General features: G+C 30.8%; 5 protein-coding genes and 1 non-coding gene across 7 annotated transcripts; 2 read left to right on the top strand and 4 right to left on the bottom strand.

Annotated features, from left to right (window-relative positions):
- Positions 1–1,503: 1,503 nt before the first annotated feature.
- Positions 1,504–8,097, bottom strand: LOC113366269. Of its 2 annotated transcripts, none has more exons than XM_026607849.1 (8): positions 7,925–8,097; positions 7,339–7,471; positions 4,715–6,811; positions 4,444–4,642; positions 3,740–3,983; positions 2,917–3,027; positions 2,431–2,595; positions 1,504–2,191 (listed from the first exon to the last, which is right to left on the bottom strand). In XM_026607849.1, exons 1-8 carry the CDS (start codon positions 7,940–7,942, stop codon positions 1,682–1,684), a joined length of 3,477 nt encoding a protein of 1,158 aa, XP_026463634.1. In that variant the 5' UTR covers positions 7,943–8,097; the 3' UTR covers positions 1,504–1,681. The 2 variants fall into 2 exon arrangements, with proteins under 2 accessions (XP_026463634.1, XP_026463635.1); XM_026607850.1 differs by having other exon boundaries at positions 7,348–7,471.
- LOC113368499 lies at positions 4,228–4,363 on the bottom strand. Its single transcript, XR_003366413.1, has one exon. It is a non-coding gene; the product is annotated as a small nucleolar RNA SNORA70 (small nucleolar RNA).
- A 1,052-nt stretch (positions 8,098–9,149) lies between the features above and the next one.
- Positions 9,150–11,732, bottom strand: LOC113367485 (protein arginine N-methyltransferase 7). The gene is made up of 6 exons (XM_026609090.1): positions 11,093–11,732; positions 10,784–11,034; positions 10,559–10,718; positions 9,701–10,476; positions 9,483–9,637; positions 9,150–9,402 (listed from the first exon to the last, which is right to left on the bottom strand). Exons 1-6 carry the CDS (start codon positions 11,649–11,651, stop codon positions 9,150–9,152), a joined length of 2,154 nt encoding a protein of 717 aa, XP_026464875.1. The 5' UTR covers positions 11,652–11,732.
- Positions 11,733–12,147: 415 nt separating this feature from the next.
- LOC113368454 (DEAD-box ATP-dependent RNA helicase 20-like) lies at positions 12,148–15,396 on the top strand. Its single transcript, XM_026610001.1, has 4 exons — positions 12,148–12,264; positions 12,333–13,663; positions 14,620–14,853; positions 15,024–15,396. Coding segments are annotated over exons 1-4 (1,938 nt in total). The 5' UTR covers positions 12,148–12,262; the 3' UTR covers positions 15,395–15,396.
- Positions 15,397–15,481: 85 nt separating this feature from the next.
- Positions 15,482–16,274, bottom strand: LOC113368453 (ATP synthase subunit d, mitochondrial). The gene is made up of 3 exons (XM_026610000.1): positions 16,099–16,274; positions 15,822–16,040; positions 15,482–15,759 (listed from the first exon to the last, which is right to left on the bottom strand). Exons 1-3 carry the CDS (start codon positions 16,218–16,220, stop codon positions 15,573–15,575), a joined length of 528 nt encoding a protein of 175 aa, XP_026465785.1. The 5' UTR covers positions 16,221–16,274; the 3' UTR covers positions 15,482–15,572.
- A 352-nt stretch (positions 16,275–16,626) lies between these two features.
- On the top strand, positions 16,627–19,295 carry LOC113366431. Its single transcript, XM_026608030.1, has 6 exons — positions 16,627–16,832; positions 16,918–17,012; positions 17,096–17,241; positions 17,304–18,654; positions 18,728–18,865; positions 18,948–19,295. The coding sequence occupies exons 1-6, from the start codon at positions 16,709–16,711 to the stop codon at positions 19,230–19,232; spliced, it is 2,139 nt and encodes a 712-aa protein (XP_026463815.1). The 5' UTR covers positions 16,627–16,708; the 3' UTR covers positions 19,233–19,295.
- The last annotated feature ends 1,197 nt before the right edge of the window (positions 19,296–20,492 follow it).

Below are 20,492 nucleotides of genomic sequence, written 5' to 3'. Positions count from 1 at the left end.
TTACATTTTGATATACTCATAGCAAAAACCCTACACATATACAAACACTTATATACCCACACATATGTATTTGTATTTGTGTAGGTATGTGCTATGGGTATGCATTTGTATATTATATATATGTACATATATTTTTAATTATAATAATTTAAAACAATTTTTATAAACAAACCTTTTTCTTTCATAGAATATTTTTTCTTCTAGCGACATCTATTTTTCAACTGGGTCCTATTCCTTCTCTTTGCTATTTGATATTTCATGACTCATCAAGTTGACCTTGATAGAGAATTCAGACTCCGACGGTCGTTGGTGGGGCAATATAATGAACTACTTGCAACGGATAACACATGATGCTAATTTAGGTTTCTATATTTTAGATTTTAAATTATAACACACTGATGATGAGACAAACCTAGTCTCAAAACGTTTATTTAATAAATTAGTGCAAAATAGAGTGTTGTTTGTTTATATAAAAAATATTTCAAAATTAGGTCAACAAAACTATTTAAGTAAATTATCATAATATAATTAGGTAAATTCTGATAAAATAATATAAGGTAAACAAGTGCTAAATTGCAAAAAATTTCACATCTGTATTTATACAGGAAACTTATTCAATAAAGATTGAAATTTGATTACTTTTTAAATTGTTCAGCCAATCTTCACTAAAAATGATCTGCAAGCTTCTTCTTCAACTGATATCTTTTGAAATTGAAAATTAATCTAAATACCTGCATATGCAAAAAAATATCAAATTTACCTCCTTAGGTATATAATTTTAGGTGAAAGACATTAATATCACCAAAGTTTTCAAATGCATCAGGAAATATAATTTCTTGCACATTTAATTAAATTAGTTGCACCATGTATGTTTAAAGCCAATTGAAAGATTATTGTACTTGTTAACGATATATTAAAATTTATAATTTCATAAATAAGTTTACAACTTTTATAATTTATTCCTAATTTTAATATTAAAATAATGTACAATATACAAAAATACAAATTAACTGATTAGGCTAAGCAGAAATTAGTAGATTCTACATTTACATGATCACTAAGCTATAAATCATTACATTAAAATATAAATAAATGAATGCAATTACATTTAGATCTTTATTGTTAAATTCACAAGTTATAACAATGTAAAATGTTCCAGTCTTCTCAGAAGAAGCAAATAATATAAACTTTCATCTTATAATACACATGTAACAGACAATTATTTATATATACACACATATATATATACACGTACATGTTTTATATACATATATATATATATATATATATATATATATATAAACTTCCACACATACAAAAATTACTAACAAATTTAAAATCTCTAATATTGTATAAATTTTAAGTAGTTACTCTAATTTAATAATTATAACAATATATAAATTCTATGTTTACATTATAAATATATATATATTCTATTTAAGATAAACGAATTTACTTCAAAAACTTATAGAAAATGACTATCTAAAATATAAAATCACTCAGGGAAAGTTGCAAGTTTTAACTTAAAGAAATCGTAAAAAGTGAAATCAAAAAAATGATTTGTTTACTATTACAAAACTGTAGGAACAACTACAAAAAGCAACTTGATTGTATAGAAAAAATTGAAAAACAAATATAGGCACAATATGAGAGCATTTTCAGCTCCGATATGTCAGACATATCAATGAGTACGTTGGTTAACATTGTTAGAGGGTCCAATAGTATCGCACCTTCTATAATAAAGTAAATAAGGAACCCGTGGTTGTCTGGGATGCAACACCATATTCTCAGTGACTGCCTTAACAACACTGTCATCGTATCGTATCCAGCCATTAAAGCCAACATGGAACACATCGGTAATGTAATGCCCCTTTGAAGCTTCTTTTCCATCATGGTAAACAACTGCAAATAATTTGTATTGACGCTGTTTTACCGCATACTTCGTTTTAGTTGACATTAGCTTGGGATCTATTTTAAGGTCAATTGGAAAATCAACATTTTTTACTATTTTTGTACAACCATCTAACTTGTAATCAAACCACTTTAGATGTAAAATTAGTACAACTGGCAGTTCTTCTAAAGAGACTTGTTGCCAAGCCTCAACCTCTTGGTTTGTTTTAGAACAAGTAACACCTTCCAATTGATCACGTCCAACTAATAATTCCAATGCTTGTGAGACAGATGCCGCTTTCTATAATATAGAAAAAAAATCTATTGAAACCAAATTATACAAAAATATTTTTTATACTATGAATGTTACCACTTCTGTATCTCACAAAACCCTTTGATGAATAGAAAAGAATCTATGCACCATACACAAATGAGATTATTTTTACTATTCCCAAAACTATGACCATGAGTGAAAATAAACTGTCAAACAGGTATCTTGTTTGGGTTCAATTTATAGATTTTCGTTTTATTTATACTTGCCTCTATATCTAATTGAAGTGTGAAAAAAGGCTGCACACTATCAGTCGTCAAATCGCCAGCCCTTTGAACTCGTGATCTTAATTGACCTCGAAATATATCACTAATTGGTGAACGGCCAAAATATGATCGCCTAGTTATAGAACCTTTATTTTTTGGACCCATTACCTATTTAAAATGGTGTTTTTATAATTATAAAAAAATATATTCTTTAAATTATATATATATATATATATATAATGTATTTATAATTTTAATTTTAGTTTTGTATGTTTCACTACTATGTCATCACAAATGATTGTGGTAACTACTCTCGGAAACCTTTGAGATTAGCCTATTCAGGAATTCAGGATCAAAACGACCAAAAAACCTTAAAGACATGTCTCAAATTTAATCTCTCACATGTGTAACGCCTCTATTGCCATGACAAAAGGCAAAGCTGCTGACTTCATGTGAGAATGTCTAAATAGATTCCTTCCTAAAGCTTACCTTCCATTCATCATCATCATCATTATCATCATCATCACACTGTCTATGCCCATTCACCATATCACCATTGGACAGTTGAGCTTTTTCTTCAGGTTCTACTAGTTTTATGAGCTGTAAGTAATATTGAAGTATTTGAATCACTATAAATATTAAGTGAAAACATTGAGGAATGCCAAGGTTCCAAAGTCAATTTGATATAAAAAAAATTAAATTGCTTTATACATGTTTTTAGATAATATTTTATGTCAATCTGTAGTTCAATAAATAAATTATAATATCAGAAGAGTATTTATGAAATTATATTGTTCAAAAAAATGAGGGGGGGGGGCATAGAAAAGTTGGAAACTACTGGAATAATGTATCAAAGATTCCTTTGGTCAACCACTATAATGAAGTGGATTTCCATACACATTCAAAGAATTAATGTTCCCACCATCTGCACACCTTCAGAAAAAACAATATTTTCTGAGGCCGGCTTAGTTAAGTGGGGTATAAAAAATTTATTATTATACATATACATATGGTTTATTTTTCGTGCAGCAAATTTAAGTTAAAAATACTAAATCAATTTTGCTATAAAATCATAATTATGTAATATTTTCCTGCTGGCATTTTCTTTGTAGCATACGTGTTTTACTTTAAGATAGTTTTGACTCAGTGCATTTGTGTAACTTTGTTAAAAATTACAAATTCAAGTAATTTATGATGCATGTCATATAATGCCATAGCCACATTCATATTCTTTTGAGTATCATTGATTTAATAAATCTTCACCAAGTCTAATTAATTATTCTATATTAATAAAGATCTAAAGTTAAATTACCTCCACCATTTCATCATTTAATCCATTAAGAAGGCAACTTAAAAACTCTTCTGCATCCTCTTGTCTTCCTTCAACCTGGAAAGTATTTGGATGGAAACCACTAAGCATTCTGTGAATAACCAATGGTTCAAATGGTGGACCTGTGGACACATCTGGTAATTCATCTTTACGCTGGTGACCTTTTTCACGACGACCAACTCGAGCACCAGGAGGCAAAGGCATAAACTCATAAGCTAATTGAGTCCTGAAATTGAACATTTTAAATTAATACATCTAATATTATGCAAAATTAAATTAATATAATGTTAAAAAAATATACATAAATTATTATACTAAAAAACTATCATAATGGAAATATTTATACTTTCAGATGTAATTTGAGCCATATTTGACTCTCAAAATACAAATAGCAAGATTCTATTATAATATTCATGCAAAAATAAAGTTATTCCAACAGCAATGCAAGTATTTGGCATAAATACTGAGGATAATGTATCAAAGATTCCTTTGGTCAACCACTATAAAAAAGTGGATTTCCATACACATTCAAAGAATTAATGTTCCCACCATCTGCACACCTTCAGAAAAACTAATATTTTCCGAGGCCGGCTTAGTTAAGTGGGGTAACAAGATTTGAAGATTATAAATTTAATATAAAATCACATTAATCTTCAAATTGCTAATATCTATAAAAAATTACTTACATAGCATCTAGCACAGGGGTTGAGCTTTTACTTTTCTTGGAGATTTGATGGGGTAATGCCTTTAGCAAATTATATAATGGAGGACAAGCCAAAAGAGCTTGCAAAGTAGAATTTATATAACAGTAGTTGGACCGATTTGTTAATCCTCTAGGTTGTAAGCTAACAGTTCTATTATCCAGATTGTACTTTGAAAGAAATTCTGAAAAAAAAAAATAGCTTTTGATACATGCACAAATATCAACTAAATAAAACAAATTTATACAAAACTTACCTCCAGCTCTGTATGAATTAGGATCATTTAAAAATGTTGAAGTATTGTCACTAGTAGTATGTATAGTAACTTGTGATTTATTGCTTTTTTGGATAATTTGATTTTGAGCTCCTGCAGTCATGCTATTTTCTAATGGTTGCACTACAGCCATTGGTTTGATAACTGAATTTTTTGAAGATAAATCTCCTGGATTTATAGAGATGGAAGCTGAAATGGAATCTGATAAAATATCAGATTTGTTAAATAAACTAGCCCAAGATTTACTCTGTGAAGCAGCAACACTTGTTTCAGCTTGCAATTGTTCAAATGCTGGTTCTAAGCTTTTATTAACTTCACTGCCTTTATTCTCTTTATTGATCGGTTTAGTTGTATTTGATTTCACATTTATTGGTTTATTCTTTAATTCAGAGTTAATTTCTAATTGTACCCCAGGTATTATACTTTCAGTAATCTCATTTGTTGGTGGTGTATACAATTTATTATTAACCCACACTGAATTAGGAGGAGTTTGAGATTTTGGTCTATTGTCATTTATCTTGCTTGATTGGAGTTTCTGAACTTCCTGAGGTTGTAGAGCAGGAACAGTCATGGTATTCTCTTTTGTAAGTGCTTGTTGTGAGCTTTTGTTTTGTGAAGGTTTTGTTGATTTTCGACCAACTCCTGTTTTTACTATGTCTTTATTATTTACAAAAAGTCCCTTTGATTTTGGATGTGAAGCATGTTGTGATGATAGAGTAGATCTATTTGAGACACAGTCCTTGATAGGTGTATTAATTGCTGAAACATCTGCAGCACCTGCAACAATAGCATCTGAAGCATCCATAACAGTAGCATCTCCAGCACCTGCAACACTAGCAACTGTAGCAGCCATCATATTAGTGTCAGCAACACCTGCATGATTTGGCATACTATTTTCATCAGCACTCACAACGCCACCTTCAGCAGCATCCGCAACAGATGCATATTCTATTGGTTCTACAATAGGAGTAATAGTGGCTGCATTTGTAATTGGAACAGATTGCTTTAGGCTAACCTCTTTACTATTTTCCACAATTATGGATGAAGTCTCAACAATAGAAGGTGGATATTCAACAGAAATAGATGCTTTATTCTCAGTACTATTTACTAAAACGTCAACCTGAGAAATTTCTTCTCGAATTCTATTTGAATTTTCCGCAACAGTATTTGAGCCATCAATTCCCAGAGGTGTAATCTGATTGCTATCATCTAGTACAGCACCGTCATTCTGATTTATTTGAAAATCAGAAACTTGATTAGTAACTTCGGTTGGTAAACAATTATACATTTCCTCACCTTGAATATTCATGCCCATCATATGCTGATGTATTTCAGAAGCTTGGGGATACATTTCTAATTCACAACTTTCAATTTTGCCAGTGGGATCCATTAACTGATACTCAGGTGGTACACTCACAGGCGAATAAACCATTCCGGGATGAAATTGATATAAATGAGGCATTGGGGCATACATAGGCACATGTTGACCAACATAGATTGGTGATCCAGTAGCATGTTGTGCTAAATGGCTTTGAGGGCCAGTTGGATAATATGCAGATTGATAAGGTATGGGCATATACTGATAGTGATTTGGTTGCTGCTGCTGCTGTACATCCACCATGTCTTGTTGCACATGCTGTTGCTGAATTTGTTGTGACCTTTGCTGCTGGTAATCACGCTTGTTGTGTCCACCTCGACTGCGTCTTCCTCTAGGGTTATGCTCACGATTATGTATGGGTCTTTGAGATGAGACCTCAGGCATTTGCTCAACTTGCCCTTGAGGTATGAAGGGCACATAATGTCCCAAATAACCATGAACATTCACATTGGCAGTTACATTACCAACATACACATTACTCATAGGAGCTGGCTGCATTAGATGGTACATATGTGACGGAGAGGATCCTGGTGGTTGCATGTTGTATGGAGGAGCAGCAGAATATATTGTGTTTGGTGGAGGACATTGTGATCCAACTCCAAACTGAGGTGAAACTGCTTGATGATCCCCGTTCATTGAAAAGTCTGACTCAGATGGAGGTACAGAGGATCCACTATTTAATGTGGATAGCCAGTCAGATTCTGAAAATAAGCATATGCAACAATGTAAATACACATGTTTCATAAAAATATTATTTTTATGAATATAAAATTTATATGTTATCGAGATGTTGACTTAAATACAAAGAACTAAGCAAATACTTAGGCTATATTATGTTTAAACATAAATTAAACGCAAGAAGTATCTGATTAACAAGACTAGTTTAAAAACTTAAAAAAATTACATTTAATATATGAGCTATTGTTATATTGGGTTGTAATTGTCTCACCAATTTCTTTGATTGAAAGAATAGTTTCTCCAACAATCATACACAATAGTGAGATTATGTTCCCACTACGAGCACACCATACAAAATAAAAAAAACTTTGCAGGTCGGCTTAGAAGTGTGGGGTATAGACATGCGGGGTATATATGTTTCTTTGAATTGTAATGTAAAGCATAAATCAATGATAAGATAACAGTTATAACCTCATTTTATAAGACGCATATTAATTGAATTACTGAACTGGAATATTGAACAAAAAAACATTAACAATGGCAAACTCACCAAATGTACCTTCATTCCAAACTCCAGAGTCGGATAAATCATGAGAACTTTGCTCTGACGGAAAAAGAGTGTTGTTTAACTGGCAACGTTCACTTTCATCTATATCAGTCAGATCAAGAAACTCATAATACTCCTATAATTAGAAAAATTGTTGAAGGTTATTCCAGTAATAGTTAATACTTCATTATTAATTGAAAAAAATATAATAAACGTGATTTTTTTTCACACAAATAATCCTTAACCTCAAAATGCATGAAATAAATTTATGCACTTAATCGACATGCTGTTTTTAAGATATTAAAAGTTTCGACACAACAGCAGTTATAACTTAAACAAAATAATTACTTCGCAAAAATAAATGTTATAGTAATTATTGAATTGTATCAAAAATAAGATTAGAAATATTTGAAAACCACTTGAGAATATACAGTTGCTTACATAATTTGAACTGAATCAAACCAAATAGCAGAAACGAAGAAAGTTCCATGCCATGAGGCGTAATGAAAATAAAATCCGGCATGGACATGAATATATTAGCCTATAAATATTACATAAGGATTCGACATGCTATTGATTTTGTACTCACCGATTGCCCTGGATCCATCGCCTTTGTAACTAACTCATTTCTGAAGTGTTGTTAGCACTTTTCGTTTACCGACAATTAATATATTCTACCACATGTAATCATCATAGTACCAAAAAAAAACCTACTAAATTACGGCGTACGGCCAGCTACAAGCACTTTTCGTCACCAAAAGACACAGGATATGCAAAACCGGATTACCAACAAAATCATACCAATTATGATTCATTTTGGCGCGACCGCGACATCATTAGGAAAGAAGTTGGCAGCACGGATCCAAACAAAATTTAAAAAACTGCGCCAACTCGATTGAAAAATAGAGGTTACAAATATGATTCAACAACAAAATTCATAATTTTATATATAATTATAATCTTCCAAATAATATAAATTAAAAATTGTAAACTTAATTAAAAAAAAGGAGAAAAACAAAAAAACACAATGCTATATTGCACTTAATGCTAGATAAAAATATAAAAGATTATTACAGGAATTAAAAATATGACGATATAAAATATTGAAAATAGAGATTGAACTCAGATTTATAAATATAAACTATAATATAAATATAAACTATATATATAAATACTCTTCTTTTATCTATGAATATAAATAATATTTTATATTAATAAAAATATAATATATTATTAATAATAATTAATAATATATTATATTTTATTAAACCATAAAATGCAAGGAAGAAATTAGTATAAAAAACTAATTAATAATAAAGTAATTAATAATAGTTTGCTTTTATCAAGGAAAACAGCAAAAAAAAACAGAACAATGCAATCATAGGCCAGAATTATTAAAAGAAAACTTGTTGCCTCATCTCCTCACTTTGACAATAAACATAACATACATAAAATGACCATAATGACCAAAAAGCCATAACCATACTGATTTTTAAAAACAACGGGCAAAAAAAATGCAAATATAACTATGGCGCTCATAAAATTAATATTATCCCAAAATAATGCATACATTGGAAATATTCATGAATCTGAAAAAGGTATTTGACACAGATCACAATATTTCGATTACAATAATTTAAAATAACTTACACATTCTGACTTACTTCCTTGATTTACTAAATTAGATAATTATTAAATATGTAAATTCATACAAACCTTTTGTAATAATTTTCATTGCATATGGAGATTTAAGAATATAAATAAAATACTTTTTGGATGCAATAATGCATTTGATTTTATATTATATTACATTCTTAACTTATTACATCAAAACCAAAGTGTAATTCTCCTTTCTTTATATTGCATGAAACACTGTATTGTAGAAAATCACACTGGTGAACCTGTTTTGGACTTGGTATTAAATGAACACCTTGTCTTGTAAACATATCCCATTTAATTCTATCTCCTACTTCGATTGCATTTTGAGGGCCTGTGCTCCATATATTCTTCGTTGTTCCATCCAAGTGCCAGTCAACCCACAAAGCAATACCGTTACATACACCATTTCTGTTTAATAGATAAAAGCAATTAGTGATCAAATTAATTGTTATATAATATTATATATAGATATATGTATATATACATACATTCCAAAAATTTTTTTGCCATTATAACAAAGTGCTTTAATTTCCTTTTCTGTAAGACATAATTCTAATATCTTCTCAGGTTTACCTAAGCACTTGCTTGGATACTCCCATAATGGTTGAGGTTCTACAATGCAATCAGTAAGATTACTTGAACTCTAAAATTATGAAAATACTAGATTAAAAAAATGCTATTTTAATAGCTTCTTCTAAATCCATACCTCGATAAGTTTATCAAAAGGTTCCATATCAAAACCTTCACATTTAAATAGTGGTGCTCTGATCTTATGCAAATCTCTGAACTCTACAGGAACCATCCAGACAACACCCTTTTCTGGAATGACCCTAATGTTCTCACTTTTTATATTTTCTTTAATATATGCAAAATAAGCATTATCCCAAGGAAGCAATGAGGATATAAAATGAGGTTCAGCAAATATTAAATTTATGTTGTGTATGCAATTTTGAATTTTATCTGCATGATCTAATATTGTTACATTATTAAATTCATTGTGCGATATATAGTTTTGAATTGCTTTGGATGATAAATAATTACTCTCCAATACATAGACATGTTTGGCACCCATTTTTGCTGCACCTAATCCTAATAGTGAACCATCGCTTAGTACTAGGCATACTGTGTCTTGATTTACATGTTCTCTTAAAACTTTTGAGTACAATTTATTTCTTCGTCCATCATTAATTTGACCAATTCGAGTTCTTGAATAAGCACAATGCATCATACACTCGCATATCGGTGCTTTAAAATCCAAACTGGTTGGTGGTTTTGATAATGGTAATACATTGAACCACATTGAATATTCATCATGAGAAAATAATAAATTAAAATATTCATTATGATTAAGTGCTACTTCATTAGGAATATAATAGAGAGCTTGCATCCAATGATCTCTCCATGGAATAGTTTCTTGAGGATATTTGCCATTTTTAACATCAGGATGAGCCCAAAAGGGTGCGCAGCTAAGAAGTATTTCTTCTAGAAATGATGTGATGAATTTCAATTAGTATATTCTTATAAAATTATTCATAGCTATCATTTCATTATTGTAATTTCTTACTTCCTTCATCCATTGATAATGTCCACCACATGAAAACAAGTTGTGCAATACCATTTGCTTTACTTTGGGTTTTAATTGCTAGAGAATTATTCATTTTCAGTTCAGTTTTTCCTGACCAATCAAATGTTACTACAGGCACCGGATCAGATAATAAAGTCACCTATAGAAAAAGATTATTCAAGAAAAATATTTTACAATAAACATGTTCATTCCCTTTAGTATTACTTGGCTAAATGGAATTTGCGATAACTGTATGTCATGAACAGCTGCTGACCCGGCACAATTTTGAACATTATGTGGAGTTTTAATAATAATTTCCCCATCGGCATCTGCTAAATCCTTCAATTTATGCCATGAATGAGCTATAGGGCATTGCACAACTTGAGCATAAATTGTTCCTGAACATGGTATTACGATAGAATCCTTTTCTAATAAGTACTTATGTGCATGAATAAAAGTTCCAATAGCTCCTTCACCTATACAGAACCAAAGCAATTAAAAATTTATCAAATTTAGCTAATCAATGTAAAATACCTATTAACTCAGTATCAAAAACTTCTGTGACAAGAATATTAGCCCTCTGTTTCATATCGTAACTATCACCCACTATTATTTCTGTTGATCGTTTAGGAATTATCTTAATATTTTGGGAAAAACCATTGTTTTTAATAATATTGGCGGCACAATTTGCCATTGGTTTGAAAGACTCACAAGCAGTCACTGAATCTGCACCACATCGAACAGCCATCATTGACAACAGGCCTGTGCCTGTACCTATATCTAAGACATTGGCCTTTTTTCCTGATGAATGCATTTTATCTATTGCACGTTTTAGAGCCAATTCATATTTCTGGTTTCTCTCAGTGTCATGAAGCATATCAGCAAAAGCTGATCTAGCAACTTCTTGATGATAGTCATAATTCTCTGGTTCTTGTTCCCACTCACATTTACCAGTCAATGGATTTAATCTTTGAGCAAAAATACTCATATTAGAAAATTTTGTTCCAGGCGTTTTTGAAAATATTGTGCAATGTTTTTGCAATAGTTTTTGTAACAAAACAATAGAAGACTTTTTGGTTTTCGAGAAAAACATTTACTACATCTAATGATCTAATGTATACAGTATCATAACCTTAAAAATTGAAATTGCATGCGTCTGGCACACGATCCTCCTCGTAGTGATATTGACAGGTACATGAATCCTTCAGGCAGTGTTGCCAACATTAAAACATAAAACCAAAAGCGTAAATATAAAGGCAAGTGCACCAACAACGAAAAGTAAAAACCTAGTGGCATCAACTAAAACTAGAACACCATAAACATCTAATTCTGATCTAGGTGAGACACTAACTCTGATAAAAGTTTTAAAAGATAACCATAGATACATAGATAAAAGAAGAGCATAGATAAATAAGGTGGTTTTGGGCTGGGTGGTTTATAGTAATCAAAATCTTATTGTGTAACACTCGATTGTCTAGGAAGTTTCATTGTTTCGTTTTCATTATATAAAAAACTTTTTATTTGTTAACGAGAAAAAAACGGTTGAGTAATACGGTTTACCGAATTATCGCTTATTATTTTTTTAACCATCCATAGATAAAAATACATCTATATGTGACTAAGTAAATATACTGAGTGACGCTTTGTATACGTCAAATTTATAAGTTTGTGTTTTGTCGTGGTTTTTGAGCAAATACTTTTGAAATGTAAATATACAAGTTGTTGGTATTACCTTTCGATATAGTTTGCTTTTAATTTTGTATGATTCACACAGGTATAATCGTGAGCGAAATGGACGAGGAGGTGGAAGTGGAGGCCATTTTCGTGGTGGTTCAGGAGGGCGTTCAACTTCTGTGAGATCCACTGCAACTCGTTTCAGCGGTGCCAGATCTTCTACCGATCGTGGCAGTAGTGGCCGTAGTAGTAATAGAGGAAGCTCTAGAGGTAGTATGGTTCGCAATGGAGCTCAAAATAGAGAATCCTTCAAAGACAAGCAGCCTGGTGATAGATTGCGCAAAGTTAGATGGGACAGCTATGAACTACAACCGTTCCGGAAGGATTTCTATCAACCACATCCAAGTGTTGTTAGTAGACCTGCAGAAGTAACAGAAGTATTTCGTAATAAAATGGAAATAACTGTTAAAGGTAACAATGTTCCCAGCCCCAATATATATTTTGAAGAAGGTAACTTTCCTGATTATGCTATGTATGAAATAAAGAAGCAAGGATTTGAACAACCAACAGCTATTCAAGCTCAGGGTTGGCCAATTGCACTCAGTGGCAGAGATATGGTTGGTATAGCACAAACAGGTTCTGGTAAAACTTTGGCTTATATATTACCTGCCATAGTTCATATTAACCATCAGCCGCGACTTCAAAGAAATGATGGACCAATTGTTCTAGTTTTGGCACCTACTAGAGAATTGGCACAACAAATACAGCAAGTAGCAAATGACTTTGGCCAATCTGTACATGTTAGGAACACATGTATATTTGGTGGAGCACCAAAAGGCCCACAAGCAAGGGATCTTGAGCGAGGTGTTGAGATTGTTATTGCAACTCCAGGTCGTTTAATTGATTTTCTTGAACGAAACACTACTAATTTACGACGTTGTACTTACTTAGTATTAGATGAAGCAGATAGGATGTTAGACATGGGTTTTGAACCTCAAATAAGAAAGATAATTGAACAAATTCGTCCAGACAGACAAGTACTTATGTGGTCTGCTACTTGGCCAAAAGAAGTTCGCAATCTAGCTGAAGAGTTTTTACATAATTATATTCAGATTAATATAGGGTCTTTGAATTTGGCTGCAAATCATAACATATTGCAAATTGTTGATGTTTGTGATGAATATGAAAAACAGAACAAATTAACAAGATTGCTTACAGAAATTTCTTCCGAGTCAGAAACTAAAACAATCATTTTTGTGGAAACAAAACGAAAAGTGGATGAAATAACTCATGCAGTTTGCAGAATGGGTTGGCGGGCAATGAGTATTCATGGTGATAAAAGTCAGCAAGAAAGAGATTATGTTCTAAACTCATTTCGAAATGGCAAAGACGGAATCTTAGTAGCCACAGATGTGGCTGCTCGTGGTTTAGGTAAGCAGAATGGTAATAGCAAGTCAGGCGGTGCTCAGGTGAAACAGTGTGTCGTGTGTAAACCGAATGGCGTGGCAATGGCTGTTCTTCGCCAGACTGGTTCCTGATTAATCCCATCAATCAGTCATAATAGTCTTCAGCAATACGTTATTTGGTTTCAATCTAGTTAAGCCTATCTTTATCTGATCATTTCAGATTCTCGATTAGGATTTATTGATATTGTAATGAGCATGAGGTTCAATATTCTGAATATGAGTATTGTAATTATTTATGTACAGAATAAGCATTGTGAAATTTCACAAGGTCCAGTTATGTATATTATGTATTAACAGTCAAGTTATGTATTAACTTGTGTTCATGCTATATATGATGCAAATTATGTAATCAGTCTGGTCGCTTTCACAGAGTTATATGTTAGTGACATAGGCAAATTGAGGTCAACTGCCTGTATGTTACCAGCAAAATGAAGATGGTATCTGTGTCCCAATGTGATAGTTATAACACAGCAGCCACGTTTTTTCAAGCTATCGCCACACAATACTCACCTATATCGTCTGACTCAAAAATAAATGTTTGCATTAAATTGAAACATGTGTAATGAGTGAATTTTGGTTTATAAGAAGTAAAATGGGAACAGCAAACTATAGTTGAAATATTGTAGCAAAATAAATTCAGGTAAATAGTTTAGAACACACAAAAGTGTTTTCTATATTATATTTGTGTGATATTGTACAAATTTGTACAATTTTTAAATGTGTTATATATACACACTTTTACAATTCATATTATCAGTTTTTTTTAAATATATTAAAGACAATCTTTTTATATTATAATATTAATAATTCTTTTTTATCATATTATCTTAATAATTTCGATGTCCATTACACATTATCAGTGTATGCAATCTTCTTATATCATTCATATTTTTATAAATTAACTTGATAACTATTATATAGATGTCGAAGATGTTAAATTTGTGATAAACTATGATTACCCATCTAATTCTGAGGATTATGTGCATCGGATTGGCAGAACAGGCCGTTCACAGAAAACCGGAACAGCCTACACACTATTCACAGTACAAAATGCAGCTAAAGCTAATGATTTAATTGCTGTGTTACAAGAAGCAAATCAGGTTGTCAACCCCCGATTATTTGACCTAGCAAAAGCTGGAAGTGGTTTTGGAAGAAGTAATTATAATTTTTGAATTATTTAATTCTTGAATGCATATCTTTTTCTAGCAAATTTAGTTTTTTTTTGTTTTAATTAGTAATTAACCAAATATAGTTTTTTCAAATTATTGCAATGCAACAAAAATTATTTACTCTTCGAATTTAACTATAAAAGAAAATTATTGCAGATAGAGGTCGATTTTCAAAATCTGGTGGTATGCCTGCAAGAAGAGATTTTGGACGCTCACAAAATAATAATCGTAATTCCAATACAAATTCACAGCCATTTACGCGTGGTGGGAATTCTCGATATTCAAATGGGGGAGGTTCTAAAGAAGAATGGAATAGTAGAGGAAATAAAAGCTATAATAATGATGTATCTACAAGATCCACCAGGAATTCATATGATCAAAATACTAATAATTTTCGAGTATCATACACAAACACAAGCGTACCTCCCCCTCCTTTAGGAAGTTTTCCAAACCGATCTACAAATGGCACTTATGGAAGTTCAACAAATGGAGTATACAGCATTGGAAATTCCGCATCAAAATATTAATTCTGCACCTAATATTTTATATTTTGCTATATCTTTAATTTAATCAATATTATACTTTATTTTATAGAAGATAATTATATAGAGGTATTTAAGTTTTACATTTTGAATAGTTTTATTTTTAATTTCTTTTACAAATACAATGATTTGATAAATCTACAATAAGCAGTTTTTACTTTATTTAATGAGAAGGAGCTTCTACTTGATCTTTGGATTGGTATCCCAATTGTTCCTCTGGAGTGTGGGGCCAGAACGTTGGTTTGTTAACAGCATCCAAAGCCAAGTCAGGATGTGCATCATGGAAGTCTTCCAATGTCATGCTTTCATATGGCAACAAAGCCTTAAGCCTTTCCATATCAGCTTGATATCTAAGTAATTTATTAATTTATAAGTTGAATAATTCACTTATTAATAATGCTAATTTACTTACTTTGTAATACGATCATTAGACTCCTTTTTGAAAGTTTCTATTTCTGCCTTGACCTGCCGTTCTTGTTCATCAACTTTAGAAGTGTAATTATCGGCTGGATATGGGACTTTCAGAGACTCGTATTGTTTTTGAAATTCGGCTACCATTCCAGGCACACTCACAAACTTCTTATAAAAGTTCCAATCTAAAGCTGGTGGATTTTCCGGATTCGCTGCAACCCTTCAATAATAGCACAGTTATTACGTGATTAACCTATGCTTAAATTCTGAAATTTTACCTCCTCATATATCCGTCACTTTTTACTTTGAAGGCCATTAAATTGGGTTTTTGGGCAGGTGGAACACGCTCGGCAAGAGCCGCCCAATTTACAGCAGAAGATGTTATTCTTTTTGCAGCCATCTTTGAGAATACCAAATTTCACAGAAACAGTCCGTCTCACGTCTTACGTCAAATCGAGTTATGCAACTGACATGAACTTGTTGCAAAATAAGTAGCAATGTCATAAACTGCATAATATGAACTGTTAAAACTTCTTCATTAGTTTTTCAATCCCTGCTAAGCGTATAAGACATACGTAGATAAATAAACATAATATATACGTTTAAAAATCACTAATTCTCAAAAAAAAAAACAATCATCAAAATCTCTTTATCTTTCAAAATTTTGCAAACAACTTGCATATGTTTCATTACTGCCAACATAAAATTATTACTTGATTTATCTCTGTTTATTTCTACTAAATTAGTTTTAATCTGAATTCAATAGAGCTAGTTTGATTTGTACTGTCGACAGGAAAATTAAAAAAAATATGAATGATCCTGTTCAAATAATTTTATTATGTTAATAAACTTTTGAACTGCCAATATAAGTACTACACATGTAATAAAATGTCTTACAATCCTAGGAGTCTTTACAATGAATTTCAAGTAAATTTTAACGTCCTCGAAGATGTAATATCAGACATCGACTCAAAATTAAATGTAATAAAAAACAATGGATCGCTAGACTTGGGTGAGTATCCGATATTGACATTTTCATAGTATAAACAAATATATGATGATTCAAAGTAGTGCAGGATAAATATTCAATATTACAGAATCAAATCAAATAAAAATGAGTGATGAAAAAATTATAAAAACTGAAGATGGTGCAGTTGTTAGAAAAGTGTTTGTAACAAATATAGACAGAAGTGTATGTATGAAATATATATATATATATATATATATATATATATGTATTGGTATTTGTAAAATTCATAGTTAAAATTTTTAAAGGTGAGCAGGAAGGATTTAACAATTATTTTTGAAAAATTTGGTCCTATACATGATGTTTTCATAAAAACCTGTGATTCGGCTGCTGGGACAAGAATTAATGTGACATTTGGATTTGTAACATTTTATAATCCAACCAGTGCCTATAAGTGAGCTCAGATTAATTATTTATGCAAACTCATCATGTTTTATATTGTTTTTTATATTTTAGTGCTATAAAGTATGAGAAACCGCTTATGTTGAAACATAGGAGGCTTAAGGTAAGGCCAGCAGATACATGGCATCAACCTGTTGTGAGAGCAAATGGAGAATTGAACTATGATATTGGAATAAATGCTATTGAATCATCACTGCCTTTAAGAAGAGAAAAATATACTGGAGCAATTAAAAAGACATCTCATCCAGAAGCAACTACTTCAAACAGTTTGCCAAATGATGATAAAATAGAACAAGTTTCAGAAATAATGACATCAGCTCATATAAATATTTTAAATGATGATTGTTTTACACAGCTGTTTTCTTATTTCACACTGTTTGAATTAATTGAACTAGAACAAGTTTGCATCAGATGGCATAATACAATTAATTTGATTTGGCAGAGAATTCATCGCCTATGTACTGATGATCTTATCAGTCAATTGAATTCACCAAAGTTAACTACAGATGCTATGAGAAGACTTTTAGTCAGATGTGGACCATATTTAAAATCATTAAAGATATCATCAGACAAACATGCTTTTAATTCTCGTATTCATCAAGTAATATCCAAGTCATGCCCGCATCTGGAAACTTTACACTTATCTGGAGTTTCTTCTAACGCTCCTGGTATATTAGCTTTATCAAGAGGATGCAAGAAACTAAAAACTATACTGTTCAAAAATATTCCGGGTGTTCAAGATCATATTCTTCAAACTTTGTTCAAAGAAAATGCAAACTTAGAAAGTGTTCATATTGAGGGTGGGTCAGCCATAACTGGTAGATGTCTTAGGGCTCTTTCTTTCGGCATACATGAGATATCTCTAATTAATTGCAATAGCTTACAACTAAAAGAACTGAAAGTTGCCTTCCGAAATATGAAATATTTAAAATCTTTAACATTTGAATCCTGTATGACTTTAACATCCAACTTTTTGGTTGATGTAGCAGATTGCTTTCCTAATTTGGATAAATTTTCTTTGAATAAATACTATCCTTTGATGCACAATAAATCCTTAAATCCAATAGTTAAAATGACGAATATAACAGTGTTATCATTCAGTATGAATACATTAGTTTCTGATACTCTATTAGAGGAACTTTCTCAAAAGTGCATAAATGTGACCTCATTAGATTTATCAAGCTGCAGTCGAAACGACAGAAATTTCACAGTTGTAGGGCTTCACCATCTTGCCAAATTTCCAAAATTGAGTAAGGTATATCTCAGTTATATGGAAATAGTAACAGGTGATTCATTAGAGCCTTTGGCAAATAGAGGTAATCTGATTCATTTAGAAGTTCGTGCTTGTCTGAATTTGTCTGATGCAGGGCCTATAAAAGTATTTGAAAAATGTAATAAATTGGAGGTAATTGTCAATTTAATTCATAAATTGATTTTATATAATTTATAATTGTTTTCAATAATTATTATTATTCTAGTCAATGGACATAAGCGGTTGTGATATGATTACGATAGAAATTCTAACATATGTATTAAATATGATTAAGTCTAGAAATAATAACCAAAAATTGAAATTAATAATTGGTGGTTCTGGAATAACAGATTTTGTGGAATTTGTAAGTATTTATATAATGTTTGATTATTTATTATGCACATGCATTAACAGTTTAATTTTCAATTTTTACAATTTAATTTCAGAAAGAAGAAACAGAACGCATAAAGAATCGCTTTGCACACCCTAATTTAGAAATCAACTTTGAAAACTTAAGCGTGCTTTATTTAAGGCCAGATTTTTTTGATGATTATTTTCCAGATTCTGATGATGACTTAGATATGTTAGATATGGATTATGACGATGAAGATGATTTTGATGACGATGATTTTTTCATAATTGAACCTGAAGATAATTTTCCTTATTTTGCAGCAGGTGCACTTTTTAATGAATTAATTGATGATTTTCTATCAGATGATGATTATTACTAATGGTTTTTTTTTGTTCTTGCAAATTTATATTTAATTTCTTTTTCATAATAATAAACGAGATAATCAAGTATGTATTTTTTCTTTATGCTCTTATTACATTTGCAAAAAAAATACCACATAACAATTTGCAAGAGGAATTTAAACATGTAACTATATAATATATATGAATAATTTGTAAGTAAATAATTTTTAATGTAATAAAATGTTTTTTAAAATTTTTCATTCAAGTTTCTTTTGTGTTTGTATTCGTTGACATATTCATAATATTATTCCTTACAATTACAATACATTTCTTGTGCATAATATCTAGAATTTTTATAATAAATATTTATATTCTTTTTCTTGTACAAAAAGACCTCCATGACGACCCCTATTCTCGACTCTCAATGAAAAGGATTGTAAGACTCAGGTTTGTGCTCTGAACAGCAACTTCTTATATCTCGGCACTAAATTAAAATCTGACTATTATAATGTAATGTTTAATTTGAAAAAACAACATGCAATACTGTCGCAAGCAAAATATTAAAAATAGTAATCTAAATTAGCTTGATTGTTATTGTTAAATTAAAAATGCCGGATTATCATTTAAAATGCTGTGAATCTACGCACACAATTCATATAATATATAAAACATGTTTGTAATTATTATTTATTGGCGTAAATTTAATGAAATTTTAACTTCCCGTAGGGTAAGTTATAGTAATCGCAAAAAGATGGAAAATGAAAATTTATATATCTTTATACGTTTCAAATGTTTCGGAATATTTGGCATACTTTAGAAAAAATGGACGCGTGTGTGTGCGGATACAATTTTTCGTCGACGATTTCGGGAATACCGATCAACCGATTTGAATAATTCAAAAAACATTCGATTCGTATTTATAAGGAGACGTGCTGATTAGTTTTTGGTATAAAAAGAAAGTCAAACTGATCGGGTTCGAATCCCACGTCTGTAATATTTAAAAAATAAGGATTAATACTAGTATAAAAGCTTTTTATGTTATGATTATATAAACAACGTCGTCTAATCTAATACGTTTTCAGATTTTGTCTACAAAGAACAAATCATGAAGTTTTTATAATATTTATTCATAGACATTTTTGTTGACTGATTATTTTTATTCTTCGAATGCTTAATTACGGTATGGGAAGTTCGAACAATTTGCCTTAAGGCACGATGCCATGCGCCCCACAAGTTATTTATGTATTTAATTAACAATTTTTCTCAAAAATATATAACGGTAAAATAACGGTTAGATT

This window comes from Ctenocephalides felis, unplaced genomic scaffold (assembly GCF_003426905.1).
Source record: "Ctenocephalides felis isolate EL2017-DRISC unplaced genomic scaffold, ASM342690v1 CF-g0.4_SCAFFOLD_01170, whole genome shotgun sequence".
Classification (NCBI taxonomy): Eukaryota; Metazoa; Arthropoda; class Insecta; order Siphonaptera; family Pulicidae; genus Ctenocephalides; species Ctenocephalides felis.
Note: the sequence above shows the minus strand (reverse complement) of the source record. Positions and strands in the feature narration are given on the sequence as shown.